This window comes from Argopecten irradians, chromosome 11 (assembly GCF_041381155.1).
Source record: "Argopecten irradians isolate NY chromosome 11, Ai_NY, whole genome shotgun sequence".
NCBI lineage: Eukaryota > Metazoa > Mollusca > Bivalvia > Pectinida > Pectinidae > Argopecten > Argopecten irradians.
Window position 1 is genome coordinate 14,417,316 of NC_091144.1, and position 20,017 is coordinate 14,437,332.

Genomic DNA, 20,017 nt, shown 5'->3' on the forward strand with positions numbered 1-20,017 from the left:
ATCTTTGTCTCTAGCATCTTCATCTCTAGAATCTTTGTCTCTAGCATCTTCATCTCTAGAATCTTTGTCTCTAGCATCTTCATCTCTAGAATCTTTGTCTCTAGCATCTTCTTCATCTCTAGAATCTCTTTGTCTCTAGCATCTTCATCTCTAGAATCTTTGTCTCTAATCTTCATCTCTAGAATCTCTAGCATCTTCATCTCTAGAATCTCTAGCATCTTCATCTCTAGAATCTTTGTCTCCTAGCATCTTCATCTCTAGAATCTTTGTCTCTAGCATCTTCATCTCTAGAATCTTTGTCTCTAGCATCTTCATCTCTAGAATCTTTGTCTCTAGCATCTTCATCTCCTAGAATCTTTGTCTCTAGCATCTTCATCTCTAGAATCTTTGTCTCTAGCATCTTCATCTCTAGAATCTTTGTCTCTAGCATCTTCATCTCTAGAATCTTTGTCTCTAGCATCTTCATCTCTAGAATCTTTGTCTCTAAGCATCTTCATGTCTCTAGCATCTTGGTCTCTAGCATCATTACATCTCTAGAATCTTTGTCTCTAGCATCTTCATCTCTAGAATCTTTGTCTCTAGATCTTCATCTCTAGAATCTTCGTCTCTAGCATCTTTGTCTCTAGCATCTTCATCTCTAGCATCTTTGTCTCTAGCATCTTCCGAAAGCTGCTAAGGAAACTTGCCGTCTCCTCCAGGTTCAGCAAAACTTCACGCCCAGTTTTGTACACAAGTGTTTGGGTGCATGTGAACGTACACACCGTGTCCTGGCTGAAAAGCTTACACCGTACATGAATCGTGCCAAGAACAACTGGGAAAGCTTATTGCCGTCCATCATATTTGCCATGAATGCTGCAGTCAACCGTATGTCAGGATACTCACCTTTCGAAGTTGTGTTCGGTCAGCGCCCAACCTTTCCATTAGCTGGAGTTCCAGTGGATATGTCGACTATACCGGCTAGCATATCTACTTATGTTGAAGATCTTCAACGTCGTTTGGAGGTGGTTCGGTCACACATGAAGGATGCAGTCTTATTGAATCAGGACAAAATGGTTGCCCAACAACTTGGAAATAACAAGGAAACAGTTCAGACGGGAGATTATGTTTTATTTACAACAAACGCCCACAGGTGCTGGACATAAACTTCAGAACATTTACTCAGACGTACTAGTAGTTAAAGAAAAGCTGTCTGAACATTTAGTGACCCTAAGTGATCCTACCACAGGGAAAGTTGGTACTCGCCCTGTTCACTTAGATCGACTAAAGCCAGCTCATATTCGCGCCCCAACACCCTCAAATTATTTCCGTATTGTTTCAAACAACAGAGTTGAATGTGGTGTCCAAACTGAAGACTTTAGCCCTATCACTTCTTCATCCTCTAACCGCGAGTCTGCTAGTGACTTACAGTCAGATATAAATGAACATTTCCCGCAGATTAATGGAAGCGACTCATCTTCACCGATATCCTCAAACCTCGATTCTTCCAGTGACTTACATTCTGATGTAAATGTATCCTCTCCGCAGGTTGTAGGAAATGACTCATCTCGTTCGATGTCCTTAAACCAGGAGTCTACTAGTGATTCACATTCAGATATTCATGCGCCATCTCCACAGGTTATAGAACGTGATTCCTCTTCATCTACTCCATTACCTGTGTTACCTCAAAGACCTAAACGAACAATAAAAAAGCCAGTGCGCTACCGTGATTCTAGCTTTACAGCTGATTCCGACATGTCTTCGTCAACTGGACAAGATAAATTCTATAAAATCAAACGTGTTCTGGCTCAAAGAGGATCTGGAGCAACGCTTGAATATCTCATCCAATTCAGAGGAGAACCATCACAAAATGCCATGTGGCTGAAACCACGGGACTTGAATACTCATCCTCGGAAAACATGCCTTTTGAAGCCACCTAAAACTGTGTTATAGAGAATGTATTATATGTAGGGGTGCATAATTGTTGTCTTATGCACAGGTTCAGTACTTGTTGTTCTATTGACTTTTTGTATGAAATTGATGACTCAAATACTGATTTTATGAAATCCAATTATCCATATGTAATGCAGTGTATTGAGTGTTTTCATTATTTGATGTTTAAGATGAGGCCGATACTTTTTGCCATAGTTAGATGTTTTTATACTGAAGGACTGTATTGTAAAATGATGACATTCATGTTTTTGTATGGTTTTCATATTTTATGATTGATTTTGAATTGATGATTTCCTTACAACATAACATTTCTCACCTTTTTTTTTAGATTTTTTTAATCAAATGAATACATTGATATATTAGACAGAACTTTGCTATGTTGGAAGTGTGCCACTTCTCAATATTCCAAATTATGTATTGATGCTATAGATTTTTTCATAATGTTGATCTCTGATTAAGAAAATTCATGTTCTATATTTGTTTGTTTGTATATTTTTTGCCATTCCCCATGTCTGATCAGATGACATCTTGATTGGAAATTTATTGATGCAACATAAAAGAGTCCTTGACCAAATATCTCTTTTTAAATTCTAGTCAAAGTGATGAATACCTATAACTATTGATAATTAAATGCACTGAATTAAAGATAATAATATGAGAATCTTATTCTCATGTGAATGATATATTTTCCCAACAGTTTTGTATAGTATGTATTTCATGAATGGGTTTGCATATGAATAAATTTAGATTGAGTTTGATATTTGACATGCAATAATCATAATTTGATATATTCTGATAATGAAATGGATATTACCATGATATTCATTATATGAATTTAAACTTTGACATTAATATGGATTTCTGCAATGTATGGTGAAATGATTAGCTCCCATGTATAGCTATTGCATTGAAATGTTGTGGATTTTTGATAATTGACCATGCACACTCAAATATGTTCATGTTATGTTTATGCATTTATTGTTCAGAGATTTTGTTTTATTGTAAAGGTATCACAATATTACTTATTTGTGAAATAGAGATTTTCAGTGTGCCAATGCCCTAATACTAGTCAAAATATCTGTATTTTTCGCTGTTGTTATTACAACTTATTCCATTCTTATTTTCTGGAAAAATTTCCTTACAACACCTAGAACTCAAAACCAGATTTTAAGCAAAGTTACTTCTATGTAATAGGAAATGCTATGTGTCACGTTACATTATACAGGCCAGAAACTCTCTTGTGCATGTTAAGTATTACCTTTTAAATGGAAATCTTGTTTGTTCCAAATGTATTATTGTAACAGTAGGCATGGTTTAGTCATGCTAGTAGATCTTGTAACCAGACAAGGTCATTTCTTTTTACAATATTACTGTGAGGGTTCATAAACACATTTTTCTGTTTTCCTCTTACTTGCACTTTGTTAAATGTGTCACATTTGAGGATGTTTTCAATATTCTCCTGGTTAATGTAGAGTGCTCCTTTGTTTAAGATGATGTTTGTGATAGTTTGGTGCATTTTGATAATATGCAAAAATGTTAAAATTCAGATATCACTCTATTTCTGTATAATATTACACGTATGACTTGCATTCCTGAACTATGGTTTTGATCGTATTTATTAGTATTTTCTTTGACATGTCGTTTCAAAATTGTATGCACAATTTTTGTTTGGGGGGCGGGGATGTCGTATACGTGTATTTGTACATGTCAAAGAAAATATAAATTAATCCGGAATATAAAAATGTTATATGTTTGGTTCTAATTTTACAATCTCAATTTTCCGGAATTGTTTCTCCGGGTTTCGGTTATTATGTTACTTATGTGAAGAAAATGAAAATAAACGAAGCAGGCAGCAGAACAGAAGATTTTGTCATTGTTTCGACCCTTATTTTGTATGTCTGACGTCGCCTTCACAACAAAATCCTCTCACAAGCCTTTCCCGGCGACGACACTTGACAGCCGATGGGTGCCGAGAATGATAGGGCAGTAGGATTCAAAATTGTACAAATGATATGGGGCTGACCCTCGTGCCCTGTTTGGCGGGCCCAAAAGGGGTCAAATTGGCTATTTCATAAAAACGACTTCTTCTCTGAAACTAAGCATTGCCGGACAGCACTCATAATGCAAATTCAGTGGTAGCATCCTTATAGGGTAGGGATTCAAAACTGTACAAATGATGTGGCTGACCCCCAGGGGCCTGTGGGGTGGGGCCATTAGGGGTCAAATTGCCTATTTCCTTTAAACGGCTTCTTCTCTGAAACTAAGCATAGGATAGCCCTCACAACGTTGTAGGGAAACTTACCATCTATATATGATATGGGACGGCGTGCGCGACCAATCAAACGGCGCGTTTGACCTTGCCCTAAAAGAGGCTATTTTCAGCAACAAGATGGCTGCAGAGTCTGAAGCGATGACCGGCGAATGGTATTTATTTAACACTCTTATTATATATTTCCGTTGTCCATACTTTGTTTTAGTCTAAATATATACATATTAAGAACATGCAAACCAGTGTAGAAAACTAGATGCTCTTTAAAGAGTGTGTTTTCCGCGGAAATTTAAATGAAACACTTGCCCTATGACCAAACCTATTGCGATTTAGGTAGGCTAGGCCTAGATACCACCCGTACTGTTCGATTTTCACCTCGATGTCTTGTAGGAACATGTGTTTAGGATATCAAAAACAAATTGGTATTTTGGAGGCTTCCTAATAAGCAGGAAGCAAGATATCGTTTTAATAATGAAATATGTTGGTAACCCCCCGCCTCCCCCGCACACACAGATCTAACACACTCATAGTTAGGCCTATTACAATGCCGGCACATGATCTTGCGCACCTAAGAGTTTCATAGCCGATAGATAATTCATTAAATATTTATTTATTGTTAAATTATGGTGTCAGCAAGGAACAAACATTTGTTTTTCAGTACCTTCCATCAATAAATGATATCTTTTCAGTTTACCAAAAATAAACGAAAAACATTGACCTTAACAGCTGTTATCCCATGTTTGAACTGTAAACACGGCACATGATCTTGCGCAGTACACTATAATCCAATTTTAATCATACTATGATATTCAATTTATTTAGCTGACCATTCTAATTTCAATGAAAAACAAAATAATTGAATTATAAATCAGACTGCAATTTTTAAAAATGTCAAATAAAAAAACCAATGGAGACTTTTTAAATCAGGAGTCACTTTCCGCCATTCTTCCACTATCGCCCCATTGTAACACGGTACGTCTGCACCTTAGACTAAAAACTGAGATTGTATCAGAATTTACATTGCCATTCTATACTTTTTATGTCTGAATAAGTTTGTTACTTTATTAAAATTAGCTGAATTAAATTACCAGTGCACAAGATCATGTGCCGCGCAAGTAGTCCGCTAAACCTGCCTATATTATGTATATATTATATTTATTTTTAATTTATTTTATTATTTTTTTTTTGCCTAAGATATTAGGCAAAAAAAAAAAAAAAAAAATTAAAAAGCCTAATAATATAGGCAGGTTTAGCGGACTACTGCGCAAGATCATGTTCCTTTCCTGAAAAAATAAACGAAAAACATTGACCTTGCAAAAAATGCGAAAGTTTTTCTCTTTAGCAAATATGAATTTCATTTAGCAAATTGTGAAAAACATTAATTTAAATAACTAAGGAGCATCAAATAAACAGCTGTTATCCCATGTTTGAACTGTAAACACGGCACATGATCTTGCGCAGTACACTATAATCCAATTTTAATCATACTATGATATTCAATTTATTTAGCTGACCATTCTAATTTCAATGAAAAACAAAATAATTGAATTATAAATCAGACTGCAATTTTTAAAAATGTCAAATAAAAAAACCAATGGAGACTTTTTAAATCAGGAGTCACTTTCCGCCATTCTTCCACTATCGCCCCATTGTAACACGGTACGTCTGCACCTTAGACTAAAAACTGAGATTGTATCAGAATTTACATTGCCATTCTATACTTTTTATGTCTGAATAAGTTTGTTACTTTATTAAAATTAGCTGAATTAAATTACCAGTGCACAAGATCATGTGCCGCGCAAGTAGTCCGCTAAACCTGCCTATATTATGTATATATTATATTTATTTTTAATTTATTTTATTATTTTTTTTTTGCCTAAGATATTAGGCAAAAAAAAAAAAAAAAAAAATTAAAAAGCCTAATAATATAGGCAGGTTTAGCGGACTACTGCGCAAGATCATGTTCCTTTCCTGTATGGCTACTGTAGTCGCCTTGCAACAGTATTCGGGGTATTCGACTCATTCGAGGTTGGTCACAATCAACAGTCAAAATGTCCGGTCTCAAACTATGACAAACAATGCACGACAATGACATTTTAATTACCCTATCTTTCAACATTTTGGATTTCTTTATTTAAGTGTTTTATTGATAGCAATATCAAGTTGCAAAAAAAAATGTATAACATAAATTTAGTGTTTGAAAAAGCTAACGAGAAAGCCCTAAATCATTCACAGCAGAGTAAGCGATCGTCATCTAGGTCAATGCAGAATCCATATTGGTCAACAAGAAGTACATTTTGTATTATTTAATTATCATAAATCATTTATAACATTTACAAAATATATACTCACAATAAAGTTATTAACCAGCATATTTACGGACATAAGAAATGATATTTATAGATGTCTATTTAGTAAAAGCGTGACGTTGGGTTATATGAGTTTATAAGTAAAGTTACAAAATACAATTTACGAGATACGGAACGCACTAATAAAATGTACTTTGCATATATCATTTGATATCATTTACATCTTACGATAAATAACATTGTGTAAGCTTGTTGAATGAAACCAACAAAGAAATTTAAAAAAAATAAACTTTTATAATTAGGCGGACGTCAGCAATATCTTCCGCCTCTTTTGTCATTTCACATTATGTGTACTTTCTATTTACCAAGATCAAAAACTTCCATATTTTCGTATTTACAGCGAAAATTATTACGAGAGAAACATCAATAACTTAATGCCTTTTCTGAAATATTCAAATAAAGTTAGCATCAAACAATGACTTGCGATTGTGTAGGTAGGTAATAATGTACAGTAACTGTACAGTAACTGATTAATTTATCAACTGTTTTAACAGTTTTAGACTTGCTATGAAAGTAATGTGACTGAAAAAACTATGTTTGAAGCTTGTGTCTGCGAAACTTAAGCATTTTTATGCCATGGCGCGGCGTCCGTCGTCCGTCCGTCCGTCCGTCCGTCCGTTAACAATTCTTGTTACCGCTAATTCTCAGAAAGTGCTGAAGGGATCTTTCTCAAATTTCATATGTAGGTTCCCCTAGGACTCTAGTTGTGCATATTGCATTTTGGGACCGATCGGTCAACAAGATGGCCGACAGGCAGCCATCTTGGATTTTGATAGTTAAAATTTGTTACCGCTATTTCTCAAAAAGTACTGCAGGGATCTTTCTCAAATTTCATATATAGGTTCCCCTAGGGCCTTAGTTGTGCATATTGCATTTTGGGACTGATTGGTCAACAAGATGGCCGACAGGTGGCCATCTTGGATTTTGATAGTTAAAGTTTGTTACCGCTATTTCTCAAAAAGTGCTGAAGGGATCTTTCTCAAATTTCATATACAGGTTCCCCTAGGACCCTAGTTGTGCATATTACATTTTGGGACCGATCAGTGAACAAGATGGCCGACAGGTGGCCATCTTGGATTTTGACAGTTAAAGTTTGTTACCGCTATTACTCAAAAAGTACTGAAGGGATCTTTCTCAAATTTCATATATAGGTTTCCCTAGGGCCCTAGTTGTGCATATTGCATTTTGGAACCGATCGGTCAACAAGATGGCTTGGATTTTGATAGTTAAAATTTGTTACCGCTATTTCACAAAAAGTAGTGAAGGTATCGTTTACAAATTTCATATGAAGGTTCCCCAAGGACCCTAGTTGTGCATATTGTTAATTGGGACCGATCGGTAAACAAGATGGCCGACCGACGGCCATATTGGATTTTGATTGTTAAAGTTTGTTACCGCTATTTCTCAGAAAGTACTCAAGGGATCTTTCTCAAATTTTATGTGTAGGTTCCCCTTGTACCCTAGTTGTGCATAGTACCTTTTAGGACTGATGCATTTAAATGCCTTTCGGGACTGATCGGTAAACAAGATGGCCAACCGGCCGCCATCTTAGATTTCATTGTTGAAGTTTGTTACCACTATTTCTTAAAAAGTACTATAGCGATCTGTCTCAAATTTTATATGTCATGTGTTTGAAAAAGTTTGAAAAGCAGGGAAAAGATCCCTCTTTCCATTGTCAGACATAGATCTTTCTTTGGTGGGCGCCAAGATCCCTCTGGGATCTCTTGTTGTAAATTGTTTATGCTTACCAATTTGCATTATTTCTATTATAGTAGATCCATGATGTTATTTCACAATTGCATTTAGCATATTGTTAATTAGAAAACCTGCAGATTGTCATGCGTAATAACTTCTGCCTGAATCCTATATATGCTTAAACATATAGTACATACATACTGCATGTACATGTACTGGTGTATAAGTTATTTTGGTATACATGTATTCACAATAACAATTAAGGTACCGTATTTATCATTATTACAATTACCCGGTATATATATCTACAAGTGCATAACATTTTGTCTTAATTTCAGGTTCTGGCTAAAAGTAAACCAGACATTAAAGGTTTTCAAGAAGTTCGCTATGAGTATTCCAAGGGGGGACAACTTGGTCCATGTCAGGTCCAACATTTGGCTGATATGTTAGAAGATTATCAGGCAAGTATTCAAGTATTTCTGAATTTCTAAAAACTTGCTTCAGTTACTTGTATTTCCTCTATGATTAATGCTTAAATATCAATTATGATGTTGTTTATTTTTTTATGAATAATGAAAAAAAAAAACAATTAAGTTATAAAACTGCAGGGTTCAGGTTGATTTTGTTATACACTGTCTTTGCATTTAGCTTCAAATATAAGTGGTCAGTCCAGTTCTAAATATTTGTAATCTGATGTAAAAAAGTATTGATCAACTCACTTGACCACAAATGTTTCCGCCCCAAAAAATGGCTGTCCCTTTTGCCTCCAACATGTGTTAAGTAATGACAAAAATAATAGATGGAACATTGCTTCATCATTATTCAAAATATATGACTTTGGTATTTAAATAGAGTTTTTAGAAAGGTGTTAGTCCAGAGTTTCTCTAATATTTGCAATTTGTGTTATCCTTCAGTTTGTATTCCAACCTGGCCAGCTGCAACCCAACAGTTTGTATGAAGGTCGGACTGAAGAAGGTGTGGCTATCTTCTCTAAGTACCCAATCACATCAGTCAATCATCTACTTCTCTTCAGGTTTGTTATATTCGTTAGTATAATGGACATAAGTCAATTCTATATCCATATTCTACTCTTTAGAAAATGGAGATAATTGATTGACATCCATACATGTTACTTACTTAAGTATTAAAACAATATTTTATTCAATATTAATAGGTTTTGCAATACTTCTATAATGGGATTTAAATAATATCTCTATCCTAAGCTTACTTGTAGCAACTGGGTTGTAATTTTGCATTACAGTTGTAATTTAAGTTAACTTTTCACATCAATATTTTCAACTCACCAAACTATATAAAAGAGAGACAATTGGTTTTGTTTATTTATAAAGCAGATAGCCTGTTTCTTAAAAGCTAAATCATGTAGAGCAGTATTCACATTATGATTTGTTTCTACATACAGGAATAGATCTAATAGTGCTGACACTCATCAGCGTGTTTGTCTTCATGCAGTTATCACTCACCCAACAGGGACACAGGTATGTGCATAAACGATGTCCCAGACAATTCACATTCACTGAAGGATAGAAGGTTCGGGTGTGTTGCCATAACACCATTAATATATGGCTGAGTACAGAGTGGCGAAATTTCTGATCACGATTTTAAGTTGCCTCACCCTTTTTGAGTTCCATGTATCTTTCTGTATGAAGGTTATCTCCCTTTGCCCAATTTATTTGAATATGATGATAAAACCGTATTTATTATAGATCAATGTTTTAAACACACACCTGTCGTTGAGTCATGAAGCTAGAGAGAAAGCGGTCATTGAGATATGGAGATATGTCCAACAACTACAGGGACCAGTGGTTTTTATGGGAGACCTTAATGCAGAGCCAGATGAGCGAGCAATCAAGTAAGCTTATTTTGATTTCCCTTAGCAGCTTTGAGAAATTGCTATTTACATGTAAAAATGGGTGTTTGTATGTGTTTCATTACACATATTAACACTAAAGCCAAGTTTGTTTGCATGTTTTTAATTATACTGTATGAAAATACAAATATAAATAGGGCAAAGAAGTAATTCTATATATACAAATTATAATATATACTTATAGCAGTAAATTGGTTGTGTGCATGCAACAAGATGGTGATGCAGATAATATCAGGATTTGTTCAATTCTAGGTTTTTACGCGGAGAGATTTCTATTGAAAAGCAGCAAACTAAAGGTTTTATAGATGTTTGGCTGGAATCACACGGTAGAGACATACCTGGTTTGACATATAATACATTAAAAAAGGAACTCTCTAAACGGGTATGTATTTATAATTACCTTTAAAGGATTTGTGCAGTCAAAAATGATAATTTCAGTTTATGCTGGAAATGGCTTCATTAGACCATGTAGAAACCTCTCCGTGCCGCGCGTGACCGGAATAACCTGTAAACTGCCGATATCGAGGTCAAATTTTCTGACCACCCGATTATGCATATTTTCTAGCTCTAAACCGTGTGACGTCATAATAGTCCGTGGCTTATAGCTGTACTATAAGTGATGTGCTATCACTTACATCGACGGTCACAGATAAAGCCGATAAAAGTTTTTTTATGATTACTTTTGAGTAGAGTTAATCGTACAATAACATTGGCTCGAATATGAATAACTAAACGAGTGAAATTCGATGTTTCAAATACTCTAGTTTATGCTCTAATAGCAGGTATCTTCGTGTAATTATGAAAGAAAATCCACACAAAAATAAAAGTTTCAGATTTTTTGTCGAGGAGTTCAGCAACGAATTAGCTTTAATTAGATAATATTATCCTGTATCTTTGATACATTGTGAATTGCAATGTTTGTGACTGTAATATGAAATTTTACGTAACAATTTAAGAAATCCTTGATTAAAGCATCAATGATATGATGCTTGACTATATATATATACGTACACACCGATGATTGATCATTACAAACATTGGATTGTGTGTTGCTAACCGAATAAATCGAGATACATTTATTACAATATCGTAAAACGTTTCTACATGTGGTAGAAAGAATTTACTTTTGATAGTATAAAAGATCAAATAATTGAGATATTAAGCAAAACAAACTATTTTTTCAGACCGTGCGGTCGCTTTCAATTTTTAATCGATATACGAGTAGATACACCGATATTATAGATAAATAATTAGCCATGCCTTTGGTTTGATGGTTATGTAATACCTTGACCAGGATGTTGTTTACCTGTACATAACGCCATTCATCGAACTCGCCTGTAATTACCTGGCCTCGGGCAATTTGCTATTCGGTGGACTATATCGGGTATTTGCTATTGTCTTACTGTCAATCGATCAGGTTAGGACATCTGTTAATTGGATTGTGATTTGAATTATGGAAACCCCGTACATCTATACTCTAGGTTTTTTTTGTCACCTCCATTTTTAGAATGAAGATGTAAAAGCAAATGGAAGTAAAATATACCTGATCATACCTAGGAATATATATTGCATACACACATATATACATTGTATGTAGTACACAGATAAAACAAAAATGGAAGGTGACTTATTCAGAAACAAAAATGGTTCTAAGAACTATTTCAACTAAAGGTTTAACCTTAAAAATTATTCCAGTCTAGTACTGTAATTACGGAATCGTGGCATATAGCAATCTTCCGTAATTTATAAGGTATCATTAAAAATTCTAAGTATGTATTTTCACCGTTTTGAATCTAAATGTACATGTATAGTCATACAAGAAGGGTTACAACATTATCACACTAAATATGCTTATTTAAATATCACTTACCGGGTAGTATATTTTTAAAAAGGTACAAGATATTATATCTATTTATAATGCCTGTATACAAGTAATTTCAATTTTCATTTGAACACTTTATGTGGTTACTTTTTGGATTATACGATAAATGTTCATATATCATACTATTAAATCTCGGTAAGATATACAAAACAGTCGACAATGAATATACTATTTTAAGGATTTAGTATAATTTTGAAATAATGAATTTAAATCTACACTGTGATTTAGGAACATATATCAGAAATACCATTGATGTATTTCTGCTTTTTAGTAAACGTTATGGATAAAGTTTCAAAGGCAACAATATAGATATACATATTATTTTCTGTATAAGTTCGGTACTGTTACTCCAATATCACATAACTGATAACCGTCCACATTTTATTTTTACTCAAAAACTGTGCCGTGTTTGCATCGTTATAGCAGAAGTTTGAAATACTAAACACGGATTCTAGATATATTCATGCTAAATTTTGGGATTTCACCCGTAAAAAGATAGTGTTATATTATACTGTTTTTTTTATTACACTGAAATTTACATCATATGCTATCTAAATCTCAGTCCAGACTGATCCGAACATCATTTTGATATCGCTATCAAATTGGACTTATTATCTAATCTAAAGTTAGATATATGCTTGTCTTAACTTTTTGAGTGGTGTAAATTGAATGTTTTGAAACTGAAAATATCTATATCATAAAGCTAGAATAACCATTTACTCGAAAAACTCATATTGTAGATCTAACGTATACGTATATATGCTGTATACATGTATAGTACTAGGCTTACCTTGTGTAGCCGCGGACTACTCTGACATCACAAGACCACGTGACCACCTAGCTCATTATCTCTGAACCGTAGTCGACACTACCCGTAAATCACGACCAAAACCAACCGATAGCAATAAAAGATAGGCGATTCGTTGGGTGGGACTTAATTTTTCATTCACCCAAAGCAATATCCTGATGTATTATCAAAAAAAAAAATATTTGGCTGCACAAATCCTTTAAACTTGATTGTTTCTTATAGATATCAGATAGGAGGGCAATGCATTTAAGGGGTCATCTGAGCTTTAAATCATGGAGGAACAGTGTTATTCAATTTTTAAGCATATTATCAAAAAATAGTGGTAGAGTGGTTAAGATGTCCTGACATATTAATTATCACAAGCCCTCAACCTCTGGGTCTCTAGTTCAATTCCCATGTTGCCAGATACCTGACATTCGTCCGTCTCCTAAACAATGCATGTCCTTAGATGACACTTGTGATGTTAATGTTAAATTAATCAAACCAAACCAAACACTTAATATTACCTCAATTCATCGGTATGCTATTTACATATCTTGTAATTGAGAAGGAGATTTCAATAATTTGACCCCTGAAACTTTTGAAATTAAGTTCAAAGCCATCCACTTTAACAGATGTTTGTTGATCTACTAAATATAGATACAATATGTAGCCAAACATATGTCTCAATAAATTTTTGAACCTTGGATTTCTATATTATGAATCTTGTTTTAGCCTACCATCATCAGATGGTGGCCTATTCAAATCACTCTTTGTCCATGGTCCGCTGTCCATCAGTCAATCCGTCCTTCCATCCATTAACAGTTCTTTTTATTGCTATTTCCCAGAAGTGCTATCTTTCTCAAATTTCATATGTATGCTCCCTTAGCGCCCTAGTTGCGCATATTGCATTTTGTTACCAATCGGTAAACAAGATGGCCGCCAGGCAGCCATCTTAAATTTTGATATGTATGTACATGTGTCCCTTGGGCCCTAGTTGTTTGTACTGATCAGTTAACAAGATAGCCAGCAGGCAGCTACATATTGTATTTTAAAATTTGATTGTAAAAAATTGTTACCGCTATTTCTCAGAAAGTACTGAAAGGATCGTTCTTAGATTACAGATATTGGTTCCCCTTGGACCCTTGTGCAATTTGCATTTTGGGATTGATTGGTCAACAAGATGGCTGACTGGTCGCCATATTGAATTTTAATAGTTGAAGTTTGAAAAGTGGAGAAAAGATCGATCCATCTGACATTTGTCAGACATAGATTAATCTTTGGTGGGCACCAATATCCCTCTGTAATCTCTTGTATGAATTCTACATTCTCTTTTACTGCTGCTTTTCTTTACCAATATAACCTGTTACTGGTATTTCAATTATTATTTTATATGAATATTTCACTTTTCTTTAGATTGATTACATCTTTATAAGAAAGTCTGAAAACTTACAGATTGTTGAAGTCACAACTCCTGATAATAAGAAACGAGGGTGAGTGGAAATACACTGCGTATAATGTATGAAACATTTAATTTCTCATATATCAGCTGGCAATTGAACTCATAAATATAATCAAGATTTATGATTTTTGGAAAGTATAGCCTATACACCATCTTATACATGTAATAAAAATGCTTACACATGTAACTTGTACTTGTGATATCAATTAAGCTTGCTTATAGCAATTGCTTTTTAACTACTTATATGTTTTCTTTTCAGACATAAAGCAGCCTCTGACCATTTACCTGTACATGCCAAGTTTACATTGATTCCTCCGAGTGTGTGACCAGTGTGCTGTCCCTATACCCATCATTAGGTTACATATTGTTTTACATATTATTATAATTCCTTTTTTTATCAAAATTGTGATACTGTAGTCTACAAAACCATATTTAAGAATCAATTGCTATTTTGGATTTACTTTTGATATTTGTGATTGATTTCTTATGGTTAAGTTTTAAATACACTGTTTATAAAATGCATATTTAAATCTGATGTTTTAAAATCATGTAGTTTGAAATTTCAAAATTTAGAAAATGAAATATTTTATAACATTTTAGCTCATATCATTTGTAGATGTTAGATTTTAGAAAAGATGTTAAGGACCTCTTTGTTATTTAATCGGAAGATTTCTGATGTTTAATCAGCCTTAAAAAATGTACGAGTCGTTAAACCGCCCTGTCGGATATTCTTCAAAATCCAATTCAAGATCAGAAATGTTTGGATTAAACTTTAAACATTCCTATTTTGGCTTTAATATCACATTCAGTTTTTGTCAGTGTGCTCAATTTTATTCCCATATACATGTACATATGTATGTATACATTTACCCTGTAGTTTACATATATAAATCATAGAAATCCACCTTAGGGATTGGCCCATGATAATTTAACGGATCACATTTGTTGTAAATCAAGGACTGGAACAGATACAGAGAGTTTTAGGTACATTATAGAGGCCCACTACACCTTTCCGGAATAAAACATAAAGGTTTCTTAAAAACATTAATAACATCAGAAAATATATGCCGATGCCCAAGATGAGCTTACAACACCAAACATATGCAAGATTACCTCCGCAATATATAATAACAGTGGAGAGTCATTTCGCTGTTTTGCCATCCGGCGCAGTGATAGTCAATACCACGCGGTATTTAGGACGACGGCGGGAAACATAAGACGACCCGCGTTATGAAAATTAAAATTTTATTTATGTTAATCAAATTTTTCAAAAAGTGGTGATACGTGTAGTATTAACGGTAAGTTAATAGCTTTTGCGACTCTACAAAATTATCGATCTAGTTTTATATTCTCACTTAAAAAATTAAAAGCCGTTTCGGAAAGGTAGTGGGCCTTTAAACATTATCAATTTCACGCATTTTGTTTTGAAAACATTTTTCGCTTAATCCTATTTTACACTAATTTATATATATCATTTGTAAATATACATGTACTAGTATATGGTTTGCTCTGAATAGAATGTGCGCTTACATATTTTAATTTACATGTAAATCGGGACCATAATACACATGTACAATGTACATACATGTGTACATTTAGTGGAAACATGTACACATAACGGTTATATCTGAAACATGCATCTCATCGTCATAGGATTTTCAACGTGAATGCATCATGAGGGCAAAAATGTCTGTCTAAACTCTTAAAGGGGACCATAAATATGTATTTTTGTTCTAATTTAATTTCTGAAGAATTGCAATATTAGAAACATTACATTTGAAGTTGCATCCTTATTTCATTTTAAGCTGAATCTTTTTAAGTGTTACATATATACTCATTTTCTGGACGTTGATTCTTCATTTGGTCAATTTATTCAACATTGACTTTACGCAAAATGTTATTGTACATGCAGCAATGTATGTATCAATGCAAACAAGTATGCTTACAATGACAGTTTTAATGAGAAAAAGAATGATGTTGTACCGATACCACGTTATATTTTTGATAATTGGTTACTTAAATTGTTAAATATGTTATAGAATATACAAATGTGATATTTGTTATATATGTAGAATTACTAGGAAATAAACATTGTTAATCATTATTTGAATTTTACTTGTCGATATCGTATGGTACCAACCTTTTAGATACATAATGTCCTACTTATAGTTATACGAAACGACACAACATCAGGGGCTAAGACAGTATTCATCTAAGTAGTCCGCTGTATTATAAGGTGTTTTTTAGCCTAAAAAAAGGACAAAAAACCTTTAGTACCAAAACAAACTATGTCTGTTTAGGGTTATATTGGGAAAAAAATAGGGTCCGGAGTCGGAGATCGAAATCCCTACTTTTAATTTTTGTTCGTAGAAAAGTTGGGGAAAATAACTCCAAACAGACATATTTATTGTTGGCCTAATGATATAGGCAGGTTTTGCGGATTATACTCTAAATGTCTGAAGACATATGTTATTATTGTATAATTCAATTTTGCTTGTTACGAGCATTTTCATTGGCCTAAAATTTAACTTTATCAACCCATAAAGGAACGTTGCTTCTGATTGATTTCATAGATAAAAGAGTCCCAAAATGAATTTTGAGTATTGAAGAGATTATCTTTAGAAAATTGAATTATGATTAATTTGAATTTTTTTATGTTATGGAGATATAACACAAAAATCTGAGTGTACTCTCGTCATAAACCGCTTCGCGGTTTATTTAGACCGTAACATAAAATCTATTCAAGTTAATCCTTGAAAACTGTATATAAACTACAGTTAATACAAAACAAAATAATTCGATATTTTCAGTTATTATTGAAATCATGACAAGATTACTCAACGATGACAAATAAAAGGTTGGCCGTATGATTAATACACGACTTACCTGTATTTCTTTTGCAAACAAGTTCATAAAGTTCCATCGGCTTCCTTCGTCACCCATTGTTGGGACAGAGGGAAAACTACTTTGGTCTTCTGGAAACGTGAAAGGCAAAGACAAAAACGAAATATGTGTTAGAAGTTATTCAGGACATGATAGGTCCAATGATCCGGAATTCAGAGTCGTCTAGACCATTGACAAATGATATTAGCCATACTCTCTAGTGGAAAAAAATGCTGAACTATTTGGTATTAATGTGATCGATCTACACATTGCTAAATTGTACATAAAAAATATTGAAGAGTGGCTCAAATCCACTAGAGTTATCTTTCTTTGAGTTATAATGCAATAATTTTCGGTTACCCTCTTCCTTTGAATGACAAGATTGTGTGATTTTTATAGCAATATCTGGAAGGTAAATCACGAACTCGAATTGAAGAGACCTCCGCTTTACCGATCGACCGGAATCATCAAACTCAACAAACGATCACCACAACCAGTGTTCTCCCTTTAAAAGGACATTTTCCAGTTGGTCCTAAGGATCGACTGATCCTAAAACTTACTCGTCCTGAGTACAATGCTACTGCTATTTTTGTTTTGTGTATCTTTAGTACTCTATCAGAAATTGACAAAAAAGTCGCCGGTCAAAGGACCAGTTGCATGACGAAAAATGTCTAATACAATAAAGTTGCTGGTCACGGACAAACGGACAGGCGTTTATTTCGAACAATGACAACAAGAACCCAAACTGTAGACGTAGAGCATTGTGACGTGAGCAGAAACAATGTGATTCCTACCTTATTCATGTCCCAGTCAACACTGACTACAGGTAAATATCAGTCTATTATATGATCCGTCAATGTATTACCGTAAAAAACACGATAATGTGTTAGGGCTATCCTGTCCAAACACTACTTTTATGTGAATGACTGCTGGAAATGACAAGACATAGCTCAACTGTGATCCACCAACAACTAACGTCTGGTAAGAGTCCCATTAGAATATTCTCATTCCAATATTAAAATCTGTGATATCATCAGTAGTAAAGTTCAACTTTTGTCTCCAAAGTCGTTATCATATGTAGTAACTACAAGAACGTTGGTAATATCATACCCCACTACACGAACTGGATAGTTTGATCACAATCGTTTTATACCTGGCTTAAGACTATTGACTATGACCAATTCTCTTCTATGAGAAGATTATATATCTCGGAATCCGTATAGTAAAGTAGTGAAATGAGGACAACACTAACACCGATGGTAATATCTTCGATGTGTTTCCCCAAAGCTTGTAAAGGAAAAATGAGCAACATATCGACGAATGTACAGACTGATACTCACAGAATGTTCCTACTAACTACAGCAACAGGTACAATGTTTTACTGATGATTTATCGAAGAACGTTTTGGCAACATCATAAGAGCAAAAAAGCCCAATCAAGTTATTTGTGCGTCATAGTGGTCGCCATTCGTCCTAAAATGCTATTTTCTTTATTCCAAAGGCACAATTCATCCCGAATCAAAGTAACAAAATTGGACATCCCATCAACCAACGTCTCCATTTATCTGTATTTTCTGAGTTGCTTTACAAAAAATACAAGAACAAGTCAATTAAAACCGACGACAGAAAAAAACAAATCTGCATTGTAATTACTTATTCCAACACATTTGGAAAGTGTTATTTATCTAAAAATAAATTAAATATTACTTATCATTTGGACAATAATTGATGTCTTATCGTGTATATATATAATGTCTAATTAACTCAAAAATCCATTTAAAATAATTCATTTTGCTTTTGTTGCCTACGCAATCTGTTCCTCATTCCAATAATTTCATATAGGGCATAGTTTCATGGATTTTTTTTGGATGAAATTAATTATTTATAGATACACTACTTTGATATTGACATAAAGTAGGACGTTCTTTTCAATGATGGTAATAGTGTGAAGTAAGTATTTTTTGCGACTGCAAAATAGTACTAATTCATCTGCTCCCGATTTTAATAGATAAAATCTTTATGTGTTGCACAAGCATCGTGTGAGGAAAGTTCTGATTTAACATATAACAGTAAAGTCTATACTAATTTGTCTACTACTGCTTAACGCTCACCTACACTACGGGCATCTCAATCCGAGAGCAAGATGTTTACAATCCCCGTGTTGACCTTACAAAACCTCACATCGATACAGAATATCCACTTGTCCGGGATGAGAGAAAACAGTCGAAAAACAGAAGAATCATTCGCCGTCTTTACATTTGATGATAAGGAATTTCAACCCTCGGGATGTGACTCTCATGCTATAAAACACTTGACAGAGCCTCGTGTTTGATAACTTAACTCTTTCTTCTTGGGATGAGATTCTCCTGTCTCGTCCCTAAAGGAGGTGAAAAGTTTTAGTTTCTCTTACCCAGGACAGAGATATCCGCAATTTTACCGGTGTGAGTTTTTTGTTTCATTTTTTATCTCGCTTTGCACAACTTAAGTTGTTTTCAAGTATTTCCATCATACCATCATTTTAGAATCATCATACATATACAATGTTCGTCAAAATTGATGATGCAATCGAAAAACCGTATTGATGACGTCACGTAATTTTTGGCACGTATGAACTGTCATGACATAAAAAAGAATGAAGATGACGTTTCAGCCATGCAAACAAGTATATAAAATGTAACAAGGTATTAATGTGAATGTTGTCGTCGTCGCCGTTGTTGTGACGTCATTCATTCCATTGTTGTCGTAACGCCTTCTATTGCTATTGCTACGTCATGGCATTGTTACCGCCACATAACACTACAAGGATCTTTTTACCGTAAGGTGTGATGAAAAACATGGCAGCTTTTCCTGTGCA

The 20,017-nt window shown here is 34.1% G+C and overlaps 1 protein-coding gene across 1 annotated transcript; it reads left to right on the forward strand.

Moving 5' to 3' along the window:
- The first annotated feature begins 670 nt into the window (after positions 1-670).
- Positions 671-16,385, forward strand: LOC138334812 (uncharacterized). The gene is made up of 8 exons (XM_069283571.1): positions 671-4,353; positions 8,601-8,723; positions 9,177-9,295; positions 9,683-9,758; positions 9,987-10,132; positions 10,403-10,532; positions 14,236-14,312; positions 14,541-16,385. The coding sequence occupies exons 1-8, from the start codon at positions 4,351-4,353 to the stop codon at positions 14,605-14,607; spliced, it is 741 nt and encodes a 246-aa protein (XP_069139672.1). The 5' UTR covers positions 671-4,350; the 3' UTR covers positions 14,608-16,385.
- Positions 16,386-20,017: the final 3,632 nt, after the last annotated feature.

Coding starts and splice junctions, on each gene's coding strand:
- LOC138334812 (XM_069283571.1), top strand. Junction 8,724..9,176: donor ATATGTTAGAAGATTATCAG/GCAAGTATTCAA, acceptor GTTATCCTTCAG/TTTGTATTCCAACCTGGCCA. Junction 10,533..14,235: donor AAAAGGAACTCTCTAAACGG/GTATGTATTTAT, acceptor ACTTTTCTTTAG/ATTGATTACATCTTTATAAG.